This window comes from Ambystoma mexicanum, chromosome 10 (genome assembly GCF_040938575.1).
Source record: "Ambystoma mexicanum isolate Mex_15411 chromosome 10, UKY_AmexF1_1, whole genome shotgun sequence".
NCBI classification, from domain to species: Eukaryota; Metazoa; Chordata; class Amphibia; order Caudata; family Ambystomatidae; genus Ambystoma; species Ambystoma mexicanum.
Genome location: NC_090932.1, coordinates 726,453,018 through 726,473,214, shown reverse-complemented (window position 1 = coordinate 726,473,214; position 20,197 = coordinate 726,453,018). Strand labels below are relative to the sequence as shown.

At 46.5% G+C, this 20,197-nt stretch overlaps 1 protein-coding gene across 38 annotated transcripts in view; it reads left to right on the top strand.

Annotated features, from left to right (window-relative positions):
* The window catches only part of LOC138491680 (von Willebrand factor A domain-containing protein 5A-like), a 925,839-nt gene that overhangs the window by 625,262 nt on the left and 280,380 nt on the right, over positions 1-20,197 (top strand). For 37 of the 38 annotated variants that reach the window (XM_069618327.1, XM_069618326.1, XM_069618336.1 and 34 more), the window contains one exon: positions 5,988-6,029. The exons of the other annotated variant lie outside the window; for it this stretch is intronic. In XM_069618327.1, coding sequence (XP_069474428.1) covers positions 5,988-6,029 — 42 coding nt within the window. The remainder of the gene's footprint in view (positions 1-5,987; positions 6,030-20,197) is intronic. 38 annotated transcript variants of the gene reach the window in all.

Below are 20,197 nucleotides of genomic sequence, written 5' to 3'. Positions count from 1 at the left end.
GTCTGAGCTCCATATGCAGCTCAAAGGACCTGGAGTCTAATTCCTTCGTCGGTCTATTTGTCTTGGCCGAGTGCCCCCCCTTGAATTATTTTGTCTTGATATACTCCGCTGCAAGTAGTTGCAGTTTGGCAATGTTGGTGGTTGTGGTTCCCAGTAGTAGTATGTTACAATAGTCTAGTTTAGAGAGGATGAGGGCTCGGGCTGGGGTGAGGCAGTTCTGTGGAGTGAGAAATTGTCGACTGAGTGAGATGAGTTTTGTGGTGTAAGCGGTGGAGGAACAAAGAGTGTTAAAGTGTTTGGCCATGGTCAGGTTGGCATCTAGGTATACACCTAGAATTTTAACTTGTTTCGAGATAGGGATGGTGGTACCGTCAATATTTATGACAGAGTAGCTGTCTTCTAAAGATTTTAGCCGGATTGGAGAACCTACAATGAGGATCTCAGTTTTCTCATCGTTTAAATAGAGGCGATGCATGGCCATCCAATTTTGGATAATCACATAGATGTTGTTAATGGTGGTTGTCACTTGTATGTAGTCGCCCGTGATCGGAATCAGTATCTGGGTGTCATCAGCAAAATTAGTATAGATGACACCCATGGCTTCAAGTGCTGGAAAAGTGACTTGGTGTACATATTGTACAGGGTAGGTCAGGTGAGAGGCAGGAACCTTGGGGGACACCAAGGGGTACTGAGATGGGGTCAGCAGCCTCGTTGCCTATAAAGACTCTAGAAGTCCATTCCAATAGAAAGGATTTGTTCCACAGGGCGGCTTCTGGTGAAAAGTGGAAGTTATCAGCTAGCGCTTGACGCAGTATGTCATGGTCTACCAGGTCAAACGCCGCTGATAAGTCTATAGTAAGAGTAATAAGGTCATATTACCTGAATCTCGGATGCTATCCATTTGGATTTTTAAGTCAAGTAGCGCAGTTTCTGTGCTGTGCTTAGGGCGGATACCTGATTGGCTAGCTCCTAAAAATTATTTTAAGTAGGAAGGGGATGGTAGTGATCGGGCAGTAGTTAGTGGGTATCATGGGATCAAGAGATGATTTTTTGAGGAGAGGGGTGACCCAAGCTGCTTTAATGTCAGATGGAACAGAATTGGATGCAAAAGAGGCGTTGACAAAGTCAATGATAATGGTCACTATGGCAAACGTGCAAAGTTTAACCAATCTGGCAGGGAAGCTATCGCCTTTATAATTAGATGGTTTGAGAGAGGAGATAGTAGCTAGAACTTGATCCTGGATGACATTACTGAATTTTAATTGGGAAGCGGAGATGGCTGTTGGTGTTAAGTGGGTGGGTGGACAAACTTTTGTTGGCTAGTATGTTTCTTTTGTTCTTAATTTTCTCTTGTAGAGTATGGATTTTGTGTGCCAGTGCATTTTGGATTGTGGTACACCAACCTTTGTCTGCATGTACAAGTGTTACAGCGGGAAGCAGTGATTCTAGTTCCCTCAGTATAGAAAATAGTTCTTTAGTGTTGGATGAAGCATTCACGATGCGAGTGTTAAAGGAGTTAGCTTTATGAGCTACCACTGTCTATTTATAGGTTTCCGTGAGTGTTGCCAGTGTGGATGCTGTATTTACAGAAGTTCATTTTATGTAAGTGCTCCAAGGCTCTTTTGTTACGGCATAGGAGTACTAGTTCTTCGTCAAATCAGAAGTTGGCTCGCTTTGGTTTGTGCTGGGTCTTAAAAGTCAGAGGGGTTGCTAGGTCAAGGGTAGTTTATAGGCATGAGTTGTAAAAGGTAGATATACTATCAGAGGTTGGGGGCTCCAGGAGCATATGTCTTGAGTGCATCTGTGAGTAGAGGTGTGAGACATTTATCAGTGAGCTTACGGGTATTTCTGTAGAAGGTGGGACTGTGGTCAGCTAGGGGTAAATCTTGTGACTTTGTGGCATAGAGATCAAATCTTATTAGGAAATGGTCCAACCAAGTGACTTCTGACATGGATTCTAGGGCTGCAGTCACATTCAAGGCAAGGATACAGTCGAGATTCTACCTTTAATGTGTGTAGGGGCGTTGACAATTTGCGTGATAATATGTCCGTGTCTCATTCCTGACTGCTTACAGTAGGTTTAGGGCTATTTCTTGCTTCACATATAGCTTTGGCTAGTCCCTATAGTACAAGTCCTGATTATGGGTGGGTAACCAGGGGATACTCTGCATGCCACACCTGGATCCTGCATCAGCTGGCTCGTGCCAGCATCCGGTTTTCCTTTCTAACTCCACAATCCTCTCTCTAGTATAGACAGGGGACTTTGACACATGTACCCCTTCTGCTGAGCCCTACTCTAAATGGCGTGTGAGAGTTTTGGGGAGTTTTTCCTAGGAGGAGGAATATCTAGAATATCCTGGGGCCACATACATCCTCCTTTGGATCCCCCGGGCCAAACATTTTCCTACCTCTTCTTCTCATTTGTTCTCATCTTGCTGCCTCTGTTTTGCATATAAAGGGCTCCCTCATTACTCCTTTTGAACCACGTTTCTATGTCCTTGAGGTCTGTGCCAGGAATACGTCTTCTGGGAGTCCAGCCATCAATACCAGACACACCAGGAATAACTTGTTTTCGATGTCAAAATGCAGGTGTGCTTTTGAGTAGACTTCTGTATCACTTTGTACATCTGTCACTAAGAACAACCAGTTGCATATCAGCTGGTTGGCGACACTAAGGACTAATGGACAGCTGTTTACTTATTGAATCAGGAAGAGCATCACAGACTGTCCGTCCAGCTTTATAGTAATGTAATAACTCTGGGCTGTTTCTCCTTGGGCCAACATATCAATCTCATCTGGTTCATTCTCAAATTCCAAGGCTTTTGTGTCCACCCACTAGTCCTACCTTGAATCAGTCTCCTTGGACGCGGGGGGACTTTATAACTGGTGTCGGTCGGCTTGGGGATGCAGCTGTGGTGTAAGCCTTTGCCATGCGCTCTAGCTTCCCACAGGTAAAGCATTGTCTCTTACCAGGAGCTGGACATTTTAGATTTTGGTGCCACAGGGGTTAGAAGCAAAGGTCTGGGATGAGGTGTCACGCGTGGCCACCACTGGCGGGTGTGGGACCGATGGAGGAGCCACCATGGGAAAGCATGTTACGTTCACCGAGAACGTGCCACAGCGGTCTAGTGTTTCTGGACTCGCAGTCGCGTCCCATAAAGCAGTTCAGCAATCCGGACTCTGCGTATTGCAACCCATACCGTATCCTCTTCTCTTGCTCTGGATTCCTGGCCTCACTTCCATTGGTGGACTACAACACTGGTACTGTTCACTGGACTTCATTATACTCAGCAGAACGCCAAAGTCCTTTTTCTCCGTTGGCTGCTTGAGGGATTCAGCAGTGCCTGCTGTCATGATGCCTACCCCCGGAGCACCAGAGCAGGCCCAGCACCCCCGGGAGCAGGCATCACGCCCCCGGGTAAAAGCCCAGCAGCCCTTTATAGGGGCTCTTTGGACTCTGTCCTGGTGCCGTTGGCACCAGGCTCATGTTGGACATCAGTCCTGGCGCCATAGGCGCCATAGGCGCCAGGCTCATAAGGGGAAGTGTTTGGTGCACTTACCTGAAGCAGACCATGCTGCACACTCACCTGATGCAGACCATGCTGCATGAAGAACCAAGCCAAATGAGGCTTAGGAGGGACTATTTTTCTGAAGGAACTATTTTGTTACTTGGGTGGGGCTGTGGAAGAATACTCACCTGGAACTTCTTCCAAGGCTATTTAAGCCACGCCCGGACAGCCACACGTGCTTCGCGTTGTTCTGCATCCCAGCAGCTGAACGCTCACCGTGTCTGCTGCTGCACCTGGACTCCAGCCACGCCCGCCTCGAACCTGGAACACCTGTAAGGAAAGAAGAGAAGAGAAAGGTGAAAACCAAGAACTTATTCAACCTTCTTACCTGCATCCAGAATCTTCATGCCAGCATTCCAGAAGGAAGACTTCCATTTAAAAGCACCGCGTTGCTCGCTGCAGCGCCGCGCTTCACTCACCTGTTTCCGAGACGCCGCCCGACTCCATCGCGGCTCTCAGCACCGGTCGCCACATCTCTGCACCTAGGGGAGAGAAGAAGAGACAAAAGGTGAGCAAGGGAACACAAGAGGAAAGCCGAATTTTCAGCCATATTACTTACCGGCTTTTCTTGGTGAACCATTCCACATCTCGGGTCGGCGCCGCATCTTTGGCAGGTACCGCACCCCGGCCCCTATGGGGAAAGGACAAAAGACATTACTAGGGAATTATAAAGACATTTAGAGGGGTCACCCTCATCACTAACTCACCTGATTTTACCACCGGCAATTTAACCCCTCAACGCATCGCCTTTGTTCTGCACCTGAAATAAAGGACAGATCACAGGTTAGGAAAAACAACATAAAAGGTGGCTCACACTTGAACTTTTGCATCTTCATACTTACGGCGTATCGCTCAAAAAAGTCAAGTGGATTTGCCAGCGCCATTCTGAAAACCAGTGAAGTAACTGGACGAACGCGCGCCCCTGCACCAGAAGCAGGATGGAGAGTTCATCCTTCCAAACCATAAGGTGAGCTTAAACCGGGGGTTTTGGAGGAAGTCAGAGAAGAACGAAGGGGGAAAGGGGGGAGCAAGCACACTATTCAGCAGACAGTTAATCCCCTTCCTCATCTGCAGAAGGATATTCCTACGGGCCAGACAAGCAAGATTTGGGGGTCCTGTTCAATCGGTGGTCCGAATTCTGCGCATCACGCTTGAAGAGGCCACAGCAACCCAGACCAGACCAGCGCCTCAGTGGGAGCCAGGTGAGCGTTACACCTTCAAACACCCCGCCAGTTACACATCAGGACAACAACAACAGGGGTTTTTCTGTCTCATTAGGTTTTTCCCCTCCTTGGCTATATCGGGAAAAGGTCCCTAGTCTGCCTGCTCTCCTCGGCAGACATAGTGGCTTCTCTCCGAGGTAGACCTTACCTCTTCCAAACGAAGAAGAAGCAGTCCTGCAAGAAGAAGGGAAGAAGAAAGGAATCTTCTTCAAGTCAAGAACAATCAGGTGAGGATCAGCCATACCTGTCTGATCAGGAAGAGGAACCTGATATTAGGTCCTTTGTTGGCACAATAATCAATCATCAAATCTTAACCCCTAAACATTCCTTGACAGTTCTCATCTTTGTGGCATTGAAGAAGGGATTCAATGTTGTAGTGTCCATTAGGAATGGTCTCCACTACTGGGCCCACTGGAAGCCTATGGCTCTCTTAATTGCCCTCACCAGTGAAGGTCTTAGTAGTTACCTGACAGGATGTTGTAGGTAGTTCTGCAGGAAGGTGATGAACTTCTTCAAGACTACATGTGTTTGTTTATCTTCCAACATCAAATTACTGTCACAGATGGCCTCAAGAACACACCAATTTACAGAGAAAGTTCAAGGGTTTTTGTTTTCTTCTTCAGCAAATAGGCCTAATGGGCAACTTGCTCTCTCTAACCTAGGAAGGGTCAGCCCAACCCTAACAATGTAAATAACCAATTACCAAATACAATTACAACCCACAGAGTTTGATGTACGGAGTTTAGGGTTGTTGGCTGTACAGAGATATTGTGGATCTATTTGTGCCGCAAAGTAGTGGATCATAATCCCTGTTGAGAGAGCATCAAATTCAAGATTTCTACTTCCTTTCATTTATGCCTGAGACCATTGGGAATTCTTCAAGTTCTGAGATAAGGACTATGGGTTTCCGAACACTACTCAATAGAAAACTGCAAACTGCAGCTAACATTTTGATCATCCTAATGTTTGCAAAATGTGTTTGTATATTTTAAACGGCATAAGGACATGTGGCAAGCATTAAACATGCAAGACTATGGGAAAGTGATCCAGTTTACTAACACAGTTCTGAAACCTAAAGTAAAGGGAAAATGGAGTTCAGGTTGAATGATAACACAATTTTAAAGAGAAACATTTAATGCTGCATACTTTTTTTGTACTTCTTAACTGATTTTGTCTTATTGCTTATGTTTTAAAGGTGCTTCTCGTCAACCCTGCATGGCCATGTCATGTGCCCCAGGTAAGTTAGATATTAGTTCAAAATACTTTATTGCAGCAGGTAGCATGCACAGATCACCTTATTTGTAAATATGGTCAGCTAACATTGTGACCGTTTTTGTTGTATCCCAAATGTATTCCAAATGAGCTCCAATAAGAATCACTTTTCTCAGCAATTGTTTGGGATGCACTCAGTGGTGTTGCCAGAATTTCTCTTCTGGGTAACCTTGTACCATGTTCACGTGGGCCTGGGGCATACGTCTCAATAAACTTAGGGAGAGAAATGTGCCTAAAGAGAGTGTTTTCTGTTGCTTGCTCATGTGACCAGGTCAACAGTTATGTGTTTGTAAAATATCTTCATTGCATTGTAAATAACGGATGTCACTATTACTAAACTAAATGGTACTAATTTGATCGACTGTGTAACAATTAAAGGCAGAAAGGACCTTGCCAAAATTCAAACATTTGCATTCAAGTTTCACACAGCTCTCTGGAGATATACATACAGGTGAAGCTCGCCCAACTGGTTAAATCCTCCTAATCAGCCTTGCCTCCCCCAAATATCCCCAGCTGTCTCCCTCTGTATTGTCCCTTTTTCGTACAGTGTACAGTGCACAGTGCTTGGTATCCTAATTTGCACTGTATTAATCCCATATTCTGATGTGGGTGATTTTTATAGTGCATACATATTTGGCTAAATGTTTTCTCTTCAGACACACAACAGTTATCTCTATGCAGAAGAACCGTTGAAATGCAAACATTCTAAACCTAGTAATGCAGAAACAAACACAGCCCTCTTTTCTCACCCAAAAACCTCATTCACACTTTTATTTTTTGTCATAATATGCTGAAACAGGACTCATCTTCTGTAGGTCTTGGCATCATAGGCACATGTCATTTCTCATTTCCGTACAGTTTATAAATAGAGATCTACAAGTGCCAGAATGTAAAATGTAGCAAGCCTAAATGATGAGACTGATTATGTCACAATTGGCATTGGGCAATGTGAGGGAGGCATGGCATCAAAAGTATGACAGACGCAAGAGCTGCAAGTTCAAAACATATATTAACGTTTTCAATGGCGTTGGAAAACTCCTATCTTGCCCTACAACTAAGATGGGAGTATTCTCGACCATCAAAATACACTAAAATGCAGTCCTAGTCAGTCCATATCAAATAAAAATGGCCTACACTAAATAAACCTAATTCCTGCCCTTACTCTAATACAACAAATGTGAAAATGGGGGTGTGTAGTTCAAAAAGGAAAATATGACTGTCTTCAAAAGAAATATCAGGATGTCTGTGTTATCCAAAGCTAACTCCCTTCCCCACGTTGTATAGCACAGGGTCAGGTAGAACACGGTGGTTTGGAGATACACTTCGGACAGTGAGCACGATTCTCCAGTTCAAAACCTGGATCGAGGCCCGTCTGGCCTTCCACGTTAAAGTCATTTATTCCAGCGTTCCAAAAGTGCATTCACAGCTTACCAAAAGTTCACATAGGTCTCCCTCTGTCGTGCTAGGAGCTTTCAAGGTATCAGAAATTCACGCAGGTCTCCCTCAGTCGGGCTCAGACCTCTCAAGGTATTAAAAGTTCACGTAGGTCTCCCTCAGTTGGGCTCGGGCTTCTCAATCACAATTTAATATGGTCTCCCTCAGTCGGGGGCAGACCTCTTTGAACAAAAAGTACCTGATTCAACGTACGTCTCCCTCAGCCAGGCTCAGACCTCGCAATCGTAGCACTTCTAGGGGTGCCCTTCCCCAAGCTTCAATCACATTCTCTGGGCTCCCCTCAGTCGGGATCAAGCCTCTCTTCACCTTGCTTTCACTGTCAAAGTCTTTCAAATGTGCAAGGATTTCTCCAAGTACCTCAGCATGACCACTTCGACTTTTGCTTATGTATCACTTTTCCCTTCTACACCAAAGGATCTTGGTTTTCACATAGTTTCAAACACAGAAAAAGTTCAAAGACAACCGTTTCATCCAGGTTTTCCCTCTGCCGGGATCAAACCTAATAGTTTCACGATTCAAAGTTAATTTCTTATATCTGGTTTCTTTCATTCAATGCTTGCCGCTTCACAAAAGTGAAACATTTCACTGCGACTTTCGAGTGGGCAATCTCTTTTCACCGGAAAACTCCGCTACTCTGGATCTTTCAGATTAAAGTTCAATAATGCTTTACCTCTCACATGGGTCTCCCTTAGCCGGGTTCGGACCCCTCTGGATTTGCAAAAATAATTGTCTCTGGACGTCAAGTCCCAGAATGCAACAGTATTTTTCGCTTCCACTTGGCATCCAGACGGTTTGGTAAGCTGCAGAGGGTGTTAATGGGATGTTTTCCTGAGATCAGGGTCTTTCCACCTGCCCCTCAAAGGCTGGGGCTTTTCTGTCTCACCCAGGGGAGGAACTGTGCTTTGGTCACTGCCAGGTTACCACAACTGCCCCTGGTTTTGCTCTGTGGAGTCAGAGCTCCCTCACCATACTGCAGCCTCCCCTGTACTCACAGGCCCAGTAGATTGGCAGTCCTCCTTTCTACAGGCCTTCAAGGGTGTCTCCAGCTGCAGACCTTATCTCATGGCATCTGGCTTGTGGGCTTCCTCCAGCATCCCCAGATAGCTCACAATGTGCCTGTGTGCTCTGCCTTTTATAGTGACTGGGAGGCTTAACAGGTTTCAGGTGGGAATGATTGTAGAGGGAGGCCTAACCTTGCCTAGCCTCATTATTGGGACATTGCCATAGAGTTGGTTTGGTTGATGTGTATACCTTCCCTTGGGTAATCTTCATTACTCCTGTTTGACTCTTCTTCTTCCTAGTGCTTGAAGGATAGAATTAATGAAGGGGATTCTGGGAAATGTAGTGTTAAGCAGACTTTGAAAAGTGGTCATTTGAATAATTGTCAGGAGATCCGTCCATAAGAATATTGGGATTATGGGGTTTGTAGTGTCCCTTAGAAGGGGAGGGAAAGTTATTGTTAGAAAGAGGGGAATACATTTGTCATTGTGGATGAATACATTTTGGTTTCCCATGAGGCTTTTTCGCCTTCTTCTCTTTAAGGGAAAACGATGGGGTAGGATGGGACTTAGTTTGGAATATCCCATGAAGGCTGGGGGGATGTCGGGTAGGGATGCTCCGGAAAGGTGGGATACCGCGTCTCACCTTTGGATGTCCCACCCCATCTTCCAGAGGAGCCCTCACCCAGGTGATCCTCCTGCACTATTCCACCCCCAGGGTGTGGATCCAAAGGCGATGGCTGTGCCCTGACCACCTGTGCAAGAGATCCCCAGAGCACTGGCGTAACAGGGGCCCCCACAGCCCCTGCGGTGCCGGGGCCCCACCAGCACATGTCCTGGGAGGGGGCCCCACTTGTAGAAAAAAAAGAAAAATATTTTATTTTCACAAAAAGATTTTTTTTTCTTTTTGAATTCACTCTGCATTCATAAAGAAATTATTTCTGTAACATAAATAATTTCTTTATGAAGGCAGAGTAACTACAAAAAGAAACTTTCTTTTTGAAGTCCGAGGGCTGAACCCTACCCATGGCATGGAAGACCCTAGGCTGGAGGCCTCCATTTCATGGGGTGGGGGAGCCCTATGACTTCAAAAAGAAATAGTTTATTTTTGAAGTCACTCTGCCTTCACAAAGAAATTATTTCCATTATGGTTCGGTCCTTAACGGAAATAATTTCTTTATGAAGTCAGAGTGACTTCAAAAAGAAACAATGGGCCTCATTACTCGTTTGGTGGTAACCGTGCCGGTGCTTCCAGCAGGTTGCCGCCGGACCCGTAATGATTTACCGGTGCCCGACTTCCTGGTAACAACTAAACCCTGGCGGTCTGGGAAGTCAGGTGCCGGCAAATGGAAAGTCCCAATTTCCATAAAGTCCTATCAGACTCTATGGGAATGGGGACCACGGAAGCACCAGCACTGTTAATAACGGTGCCACTGCTTCCGTGAAAACTATGCGGGTGGGTGCCGTTCTGCCCTGCAGGTCTGACCTGCCAGGCAGGACGACAACCGCCCGAAGAGCTGAAATATGCCGGCCCGGTAAGCTTAACGGCACCGTTGTTTCCAGTCCAGCATAGCTGTAATGAGGCCCAATTTCTTTTTGAAGTGTTAGGGCTCCCCTCAACCCCATGACGTGTGCGTGTGTGAGTGTTTGTTGAAAGGGTGCACACTTAAATGTATAGGTGGCTGCCTGTGTGAGTGTATGGTGAAAGGGTGCACACTTTAATGTACGGGTGGCTGCCTGGGTGTGCCTGTATGGTGAAAGGGTGCACACTTAAATGTATAGGTGGCTGCCTGTGTAAGTGTATGGTGAAAAGGTGCACACTTAAATGTATGGGTGGGTGCCTGGGTGTGTGTGCCTGTATGGTGAAAGGGTGCACACTTAAATGTATGGATGGCTGCCTGGGTGTGCCAGTATGGTGAAAGAATACACACTTAAATGTATGGATGGCTGGGTGTGCGTTTGTGTATATGGTGAATGGTGTGTGTGCTTGCGTTCAGAGGCGCAACAAAACCTACATTTCGGGGGTTAACCCTTCAAATGTTGGGAGATGCGCTAACTTCGTGGGCGGTGGGGGAGGGGCAGACTAATTTGTTTGGGGCATCTAATTTCTTTACACATTTTAATGAGACTATTCTAGTGGAGCTTCAATGTTACAAGCAGTTAACTCTCTCCTTTAAGGTTGAAAGCACCCACTTATGGACTGCTGTGAGAATGAGTGGTCTCCTGTTCCCTCTCTACCTTCCAATCACTCCCCTGGCATGCAAGTATTAAACCCACATCACGATTTCAATTGCCTAAAAAATGTGGCATTTGAATGCAGGTACTAACAGTGAAATGCTTTATGTTATTAATTGCTGGGTTCTTGTTAACAGCTAAACCCAGGTGCCGTTTAACATCTGTGTCCTGTTCTGTCTGGCAACTGCTCCGAAGGTCAGCCAGGTCGAGTCAACATAGCCCAACATTTCGGGGGGGGGGAGGTGCTGTATCCCAGTCAACACAATGGTGTTGCACCCATACTTGTGTTTAATGCCTGGATTACTTATTGGTAATCTTCATTACTCCTATCCCTATTCTTCCTCGTCCCAGTGTGTATGAGACAGTACTTGAGTATAAGGCACTCTGCGTCATACACAAGTACTGGGATGAGGTAGAGGTACATGGAGGTACTACCTCACTTAGCTACCTGTAATGTTCATTACTCCTAGTCCCACTCATCCTCATCCCAGTACTTACCTATAAGGCAAGGAGCCTCAACGGTAAGCTCTGGGGCAAGGAAGAGGGACGTGGAGGTAATTCTGGGCCAAAGAGCTGATTTTGGAGGTTGGGGTGGGAGGCAGAGGGGATGTGTGGGGGGGCAGGATTGTATGACAAATCATAATGGCTGTCCATGTCCAGGCTAAGCAAGCATGATATGTGGTATTAGTGACTAGAGAGGCATTTTGGTGCAGCCAGTCTAGTCATTCCACAGTTTGGTATGGCTTTTTTTAACTGGGCATTTCTGATAAAGCAGTCCTGCTAAGTGAATTACCTGGCTAGACTGCTATTTGGGTGCTGCCAGTCTAGCCGTTTCTTACTGCGGCATTGTATATTTTTCTGGGCATCTGTGATCAAATTATATGATATAAGTCATTTATAAAGCGCCTGCACACAAGTGTTTCTAGCTGCGACAAGACAAGGGAGGAAAGATAGAGGGAGGACAAGCCAAACAATCTTACTTGGCCTTGTGTCATTCAGATCGTGCAAGTGCGAGAACAAGAAGTGCAAGGGGAAAGGGAGGGGGGAATTGCAAGGGAGAGGGGAGGGAAAAACAGGGCAGCAATGCTCTGAGTAAGTGCAGCCAGGGCAGCGTGGCTCTGGGTAGTGCAAGGAGAACAATGGACTGTAGGGTTACAGTTACAGCCCCTAAGTGCATTGCTAGGCCCAGAGGCAGTGCAAGGGTGACTGATCAAGAAAGAGTCTGGACTCAGTGAGACTCTGAGGGTAGCCAAGCAACCAGTCGGTACAGCAGACAGGTAGTCAGGTAGGCCAGCAGGGGAGGGAGAGAGAGAAAGCAGGGGAGAAGAGGAAAGTTTTGAGCTGCTTCTGGAACTTCAGGTTTTCCGGCTCAAGTTTGAGAGGGATAGGGAGTCTACTCCAGAGGGAGGCACCTGCAGAGGAGAGATATCTACCCCCACTCTCTGCCTGGAGAAGCGTCTAACCCTTAGAGACTTGTAGGTAGCTGAGCGAAGGGCTTGAGAAGAAAGATATTTTGGAAGAGAGCTTTGGATGTAGTGCGGGCCCCAGGCCCAGAAAGCCTTGTGGACGATGCAAAGGGTCTTGAACTTGATACTTGCAGCAGCTGGGAGCCAGTGGAGAGGGCTGGAGAGATACGATCCCTGGGCTTGAGGCCAAGGATAAGTTTCGCAGTCCTGTTCTGGATTAGTTGCGGAGGTTGGAGGGTAGAGGAAGGCAGATTGAGAAAGAGGCTGTTGCAGTAGTCCAGCCTAGAGAGAACCAGGGCTCTGGAGACAGTGAGCCTCTGGGGGAAAGTGAGAAATGGAAGAGTCCCTATGAGGAGGAGCAGCTGGTAGTGAGACTTCTTGGCGATGTCCGAGATGTGAGGAGAGAAAGAGAGAGTGGAGTCAAAGATGACACCAGGGTTGTTTGCCTCGCAGGAAGGCGAAGGAAGAGGGCCCAAGGTGGGTGGCCAGAGTGAGAGAGGGAAAGCAGGGGCAGGAGTCCAAATCAGAAGGATCTCCATCTTACTGACATTAAGGCAAAGATCGTTGCAACCACACCAATCCTGAATCGTGGATAGACAGTCGAGAATGAGCAAGAGAGGAGAGGAGTCTGAGGGGAACCTGAAGGAAAGCAGAGTGTCATCTGCATAACACTGAAACTTAGAGGAGAACGTAGAGATCAGGCGGGCCAAAGGGCCGTGTAGAGGTTGAAAAACCAGAGTGAGAGGATGGAGCGGAGAGAAAGGGACCAAGTTGGACCTGGGAGGGGCAGTCCAAGAGGAAAGAGGTCAGCCACTTAAGGGCCTGATCTGTGAGGCCCAGGTTCTCATGGAGTCGATTGATCAGGATTGATCAGGATGACATGGTTGACCATGTCGAAAGCAGAGGAAAGATCAAGGAGGATGAGGACAGAAGTAATGCTGGAATCAAAGTTAGAGAGCAGATCTTCACAGGTGTTCAGGACAGCAGTTTCTGTGCCTCTGGCAGCTCTGAAGCCAGACTGATGGTCATGGAGACAACCAACAGATTCCGTGTGGAGAGTAAACTGGGCAATGGCCAGCTTTTCCAACAGTTTGCCCAGGAAAGGGGTGATGGAGATTGGGCAACAGTTTTCCGGGGAGGCAGGATCGGCAGATGGCCTCTTGAGGAGTGGGTGCATAAAGGAGTGCTTAACAGGAGAGGGGAGCATTCCAGTGGCAAAAGTTGATTGCAGAAATCGATTAAGGCTGGAGCGAGGGTGTCAATATGGTTCTTGATGATTCCGGTGGAGCAGGAGAGCACCTGTTTGGATGACACTTTCATAGATCAGACTTGTCTAGAAACCTCGTACGGTGTTGTCAGAGAGAAAGAGGAGAAAGGAGGAAGAAAGGTAGAGATGGCCAAAGGGGGTCCGAGAGAGGAAGAGGGAGAGGAAGAGGAGATGGAGGACAGGATGCCCTGAGTTTTAGCAGAGAAGTGAGATGACATAGCTATATAAAGGGCCTGAGAGGAAACATGAGAAGTAAAGACAGCAACAGTATTGACCAGTTCCTTTCAGCTTTTAAAGAGTTTGGGCGTGTTGTTAGAGGCCACCGAGACACAGGCTTGAACGTGTGTTCTCTCCTTGATGAGTGTTATTGCTTCGACTGGCATTTTGGTGCATTTTGGTATTTAGATATGTCTAAATGTGGCCTGGCAAACTTTACTATATTGTTATTACGTGTCTACACTGGTCTACATTGTGCAGCCAGTTGGACATGTTTTCATTGTGGCATGGCATTTTTAATAGCAAAGCATTAATGTTCCTGTGCACTGTTGGTTACTTGCATCTATTGGATTGGTGTTACCCTACAAAACAATTGCAAACACTCTGGCTTTTTAGCCAATTTTTCTCAGAAAGTGTGCTGTATATTATATTAAAAGGTTTATAGTCATAATGTCGACAACAAAAATGTCGACAGTCAAAATTTCGAAAAAAAAATGTCGAAAAAAAAATGTCGACTTTTTTTTCAATGCATTTTTTTTTAAATAGGGGGTTCCCCCTCCAACCCCCCTTTTTTAATTTTTTAAAAAATTTTTCCCTTTTTTTTAACTCCCGAACCCCTAAAATAAATATATAATTAAAAAAAACGAAAGTCGACATTTTTTTTTTCGACATTTTTTTGTCGACATTTTTGTCTGTCGACATTTTTTTTCGAAATTATGACTGCCCACCATATTAAAACAAATATTTGTATCTTTCTCCTAGTGCAGTGTGCAGCATATCCCTTCAGCAGCACGTTCGTGCGTATTGCGCAAGTGTGATAATCTAGGCCGCCCCAGAGTGTGGCGCGACCCTTGATTTGTTGCTTAGTTGGGGGGGGCCTTCAGCATGGCTCGCAGGGGGCCCCCGTATTTCGTGTTACGCCACTGCCCCAGAGTCTAGACAGGGAGACACCCTCAGGTTTCTCACAACAACTTGAGATCCTGCCCAATGAGTTGTGTTATTTTGGAAACTTAGACACACCTCAGAGGCCCACAGCAAAGCCACATACGTGTAATCCTTTTTTGGCATAGGTATTGTGACAATTCAGAAATAGGAGTCGGACCACTGGACATCGTTTAACAGAACAATACTTTTATTAACTGAACTACAAAACTGCCTAACCTGGCCCTATTGCTATAGTCCGGTTCATCAGGACAACCTAAGGTGCTTGTCAGTGCCTTTTTGGTCATCATAAAGAGTCTGTCCTCTGCCTGACATCTAATCTAACTAGCTGACCCTACCACTTAAACACAAATGATACACAACTCAAGAAAACCCCCGCCAAGCGTGTTAGGATCTTGTGGCGGATCTCCTCTTCTTATAATAAGTATAGAAAATAATTGGTCATCACAATTCTCTGTGTTTGGTCTTTGCCAACAGACCCTTGCACAAAAGTCACTCAATTTGGTGAAAGCATGATTTGCTTCTCATGCCTTTCCAAATTAACGGATTTCCTTTTCAGAACTCCACCCAGTTGGAACTTTCACTGAAGCAAGAAAACATTTCTTTGCTCATGCTCTTCCAAACACTCAGGATACATCTTTAGAGCCTTCTTTGCAGAGCTATTATGCCTCTTGTTAGGCTTGTGGTCAGTGTTATATTGTACTTTTTTTCATGGACCTCCTTGTTATCTGTATTGTGATGAATCGCAGGTATTTGTCCCTTCTCTCCATGGGGGAGCCACCCCCTGTGAGGCTAGGGAGTTGAGTCTGCTCCGCGTGGCTCTCCCTAGGGTTAACGGTTGAGGCAAGTGGGATCTCACAGGGAGAGAGTCTCCTTTTGGGGGCAAGGACTCCTGTTCCTCTGAGGAACTCCCTAAACCGCCTACAATAGCTGCATACATGGGACTCTATGCTATCAAGAGTAGTGTGGTATCTGTACAATTGGCTGAAGGCAATGCAAAAAGAAACCCATATGGTAAAAGTATGGAAGATGTCTCTTTAACGAGAGACGTATATTTAACTGGGACGAGTCAGAGCAAGTAGAGAAGAGGAGAGTGCTATGTGCAGGTGAAGCCCCCTGACATCATCACGCCATAGAAAGGTGGAGCCGAGGCAGGTCACAGAGCCTGCGAAATTCAACAAGTCGCAACAGGTCAGTGTGAAACGCTGAAGGACCGGTGTGTACAGCCGCAAAGAAAGCATTATGAGAGAGAACGTTGTACCTGGTAGTGGCATGGCCACACTTGCAGAGTGGTGGGCAGCACACCCCGTACAATGATGCTGAAGCTACCGTGATAGGAAGCGTGAATAGCTTCCGATCACCAGTGTCCGTGTACATCATTAACCCAACGACGAACTGAGAACAGGAAAACAAAGCGCAAGAAGAGCGAGAAACCTTGCCCCAGTGAGAGCCGAGCCCCCAACCTTCCCCTGCTTAATGAAATTTTCTTGCGGGAATCAGGAAAGGTGGGAGGCTGCCGTGGGACCATTATATGTGTGAAGAAACTCATACCAGCCCTAAGGATAAGAGAGTAAATATAAGACTGTGTAAAACCCGAAAAAGCAAGTAAAAACCCGGTCTGGGAAGATGGGTATCATACGCAGAGAGAAACTCATCCCAGTCCTGAGGAAGAGATAACATTAAAGAAACCAGTTAAGAGATGTGAACAACATATAAAAGAGGGATTTGACCAACCAAGGTGGGGAGCAAACAGATTTCTGATATGATATGATATGGCATTTATAACGCGCCTATGCACAAGTGTTTCAAGGTGCGACGAGCAAGGAAGGGGGAACAGAGGGAAGACAAAGACAACGATCTCACTAGGCCAGGTGACATTGAAATTGCACAAGAGCAGGGGAGGGTGGAAAGGAAAGTGCAGGGGATAAGGGGGGAAGCAGCAGTGCAATACATAGGATCAACAGTAAAATAAATAAAATAAATAAGAACAATAGGTAAAAAGTGCAGACATTAAGTGTCAAGAGCAGGTGGGGGACTGTAGGGATACAGAAACAGGCCCTAAGTGCAGGTATTGCCCGGGAGGCAGTGCAGATGTGCAACTAGCGGGGCAGCGGACCTGGGCCCGAGATCAGAGGGTAGCTAGGTGACCAGTGAAGTTTCAGTCAGGAGTTCAGCGGGGGAGAGGAGGAGAGAAAGCAGAAGCAAAGAGGAAGGTCTTGAGGTGCTTCCAGAACAGGAGATGGTTCTCCTCACGTTTCAGGGAGGCATGGAGGCTGTTCAGAGGGAGGCCCCAGCCAAAGATAGAGATCTACCACCAAGTCATTGCTTGGAGAAGCGACTGACCCTGAGGAAGTTGGAGGCGGATGAGCGAAGAACTTGAGAAGGAAGATATTTAGGAAGAGAGAATTGAAGGTATTGAGGCCCCAGAAGGCATTTTGGACAATGCATAGGGTTTTCAACTTAATCCTCGCAGCTACTGGGAGCCAGATCAGAGATTTCAGTCCTCAGTGCAAACAAAAACCCTGGGAGGAAGGGAAAATACCCTACGTCTTCAGAGTTGAGGACTGGAGAGTGTGCCACTTAGAAACACGCAATGAGAAAGAGGAAATAAGTGAAAAGGAAAAAGAGGAGACAGCTTAAGAGAGACAATCCATGACAAAGAAAACCTAAAAGGGGATCAAGATCAACCCACATTAGGAAAATAGGAATTAATAGACTGGGAGGAGTCTATCGTGGTGACAAGAGTGTGAGTAACCATTTGAAAGAAAGATATTCTATGTATAGGACAACAGAAAGCACAAAACATGTATTTTTGAAGAACCACAAGAGTAGAGAACAGAGACTATCAAAGGAGATTATGTTAAGAAATATCTGTACCAAAGAGAATCCTGGTACAGACCAGGGGAAGAAAAGATATTCTCTTTGACTATTTAATGAAATGATGTATAGTGGTAGGGTAAGGTAGAGTTTGTTTGGACGGAGGACATTTTTACTTTGGACTTCCTGACATCTTTTTTTATTATTTTAAATTGTATTTTGTGTTGTGTTTTTGGTATTCATCATACCAGTCACAAAAAGGAAAAAAACATTTTCAATATCATATATAAAACCAAAAATGTATTTGTTAGCACAATATTCATAAAAAATTACATCAATACATCATCATCATAAAAGAATCATGCATACTTTTCCCTTGACACTAAGAGCCTGATTCATAGAATCTTGCGCAGAAAATGTGCAAGAAACAAAGGGCAGAGAAGAAGCGTGCGCCAGCCGTGGCGCAGAGACATTATTGCGCGGTACGCGTATTCATGGATTTTCGGAGGCATCAGTAGCAGTGGCGCAACGGAACACCAAGATGCGCCAGTAACGCCCCAACACACCCCCACACGCAGTAAAAAGCAAGTGAAATGCTAACACGCCGCAAGCCCCCGCGCCATCCCTCGACCAGCATACAGCCCCCCCTAGCGAAATCACGTGAAAACTCTAAGTGATCCCCGGCCACACCCCAGTCAAATCGCGTGAAAACTCTGTGCGATCCCTGGGTGAACCCCAGCCAAATCGTGTGAAAACTCAGCACGATCCCCGGCCGCACCCCAGCCAAATTGAGTGAAAACTCTGTGCGATCCCCGGGCGAACCCCAGCCAAATCGTGTGAAAACCGGGCGCACCCCAACCAAATCACGTGAAAACTCTGCACTTTCCCCGGCCGCACCCCAGCCAAATTGAGTGAAAACTCTGTGCATTCCCCAGTCGGACTCCAGCCAAATCGTGTGAAAACCGGGCGCACCCCAACCAAATCACGTGAAAACTCTGCACGTTCCCCGGCCGCACCCCAGCAAAATCGTGTGAAAACCCTGCATGATCCCCAGGCGCACCCTAGCCAAATCGTCTGAAAACCCTGTGCGGTCCCCAGGCACTAGCAGAGTCTGGAAACCCTTTCCAATTTGCTGTGTTCCCTTGCAAAAGGAGGCAGTGAAACCTCGCCCTAGTTCTTAACCACCAATCTTTTTTGTGGGAACCCCATGTTAGATAAGGTTGAATCACAAAAGGCCTACTATTCATAGTGTGAAGTTGGCCACATTTATTTCCATACTCTAAGAGTATTCTTTTCCTCATGACAGCCTCACCCAACACAGATATGTGGCTGTTCCCCTCGGCCTTCGTTAATAATACAGCAGGTGAGAAAAGAGCGCTGAGGTTGGCCTCCCCAAGGGCTTTGGAAATGTAATCAAGCCATGGGATTCCTTGCCACCCCACCCTGTCCAATGCTGACCGAATGATGAAGAGGCGAAGGGAGGCATATTCATTTGCCCACAGCCGGACCCAAAATAAAATCGGGGCCAGCGCCCACTGGTACTCCCAGAACTCCATTCCCAATTTGCAGTGAATTGGTATGCATGCTGCAGAGTTCGGAAGCCCCAACAGTCTCTTCATAAATTTATTCTCCTTTACTTGAATTTCATCAGCCCTCTGAAAGCCCCATAATGGGGCGCCATACATTGTGACTGCCATTGTTTGGGCAACGTAGACCTTAGAGATCACTTCCAGAGGCAGACCCTCACACCTTGACATGAAACGAAAAATGCCCCCTATTTGCTGACTCATTTTGGCCGATTGTTTGGCCAGGTGGCCTTCCCAGTTAAAGCTTCCGACAAGCTTATCCCCAGATAATCAAAAACCTTTACCCTGGGTATGACTTCTCTGGCACAGAGCATCGGTCTCATTGCCGCTGGCCGTTTTCTACCCACACAAGCCATCACGGCCGATTTTTTGGTGTTCATTTTTAGCCCCAATTCACACATAAAGGCTGTATAGGCATTTATCAAGGTCTGTAGTGCTCTCGGTGTTCTAGCTAGCAATACTGTATCGTCCGCGTACGCTAAAACAGGAAAAGCCCATCCCCCCAGGACCAAGAAGTGAGCCAAGATGTTTATAAGATCCAGTGAAAGACCATTAATATATAAACAGAAGCAGATAGGGGCCAACACACAACCCTGCCGCACACCACATCCGACCCTGAAGCATGCCGTGCAATGTCCCCCCAGACCACTGCGCACGCGCGCCTCGTTGTCGGTGTGTATGTCTACCAACACCCTCAATATGTCCCCCGGGCAACCGAGGGACCCGAGCACGGCCGATAACTTTGCCCTGTCTACCTTATCAAAGGCCGTGCTCAGGTCCATGAACGCTAGGTACACCACCTCACCCCTACAAAAGACCGAATTGGCCACAAGAAGATATAGGTTAAGGCTCTGCTCCATAGTTCCAACTCCTGGGCGGAAACCAAACTGGATGTCTGATAAAACTGATTGTTCCGCCAACCATGTTTCAATGCGTACTAAGACTCTCCCAAAGATTTTAAAGGAAGAGTCCAACAGTGAGATTGGTCTATAGGCACTGGTGCTTGCCTTGTCCCCCTTTTTAAAAATTGGAAAAAATGATGGCCCTTTTCCACGAGGGGGGATAGTTACCAGATTTCATACAGGCATTGAACACATCCGTTAAAAGTGGTGCCCGCAAATCCAAGGGATCCTGAAACATGTCTGATGGGA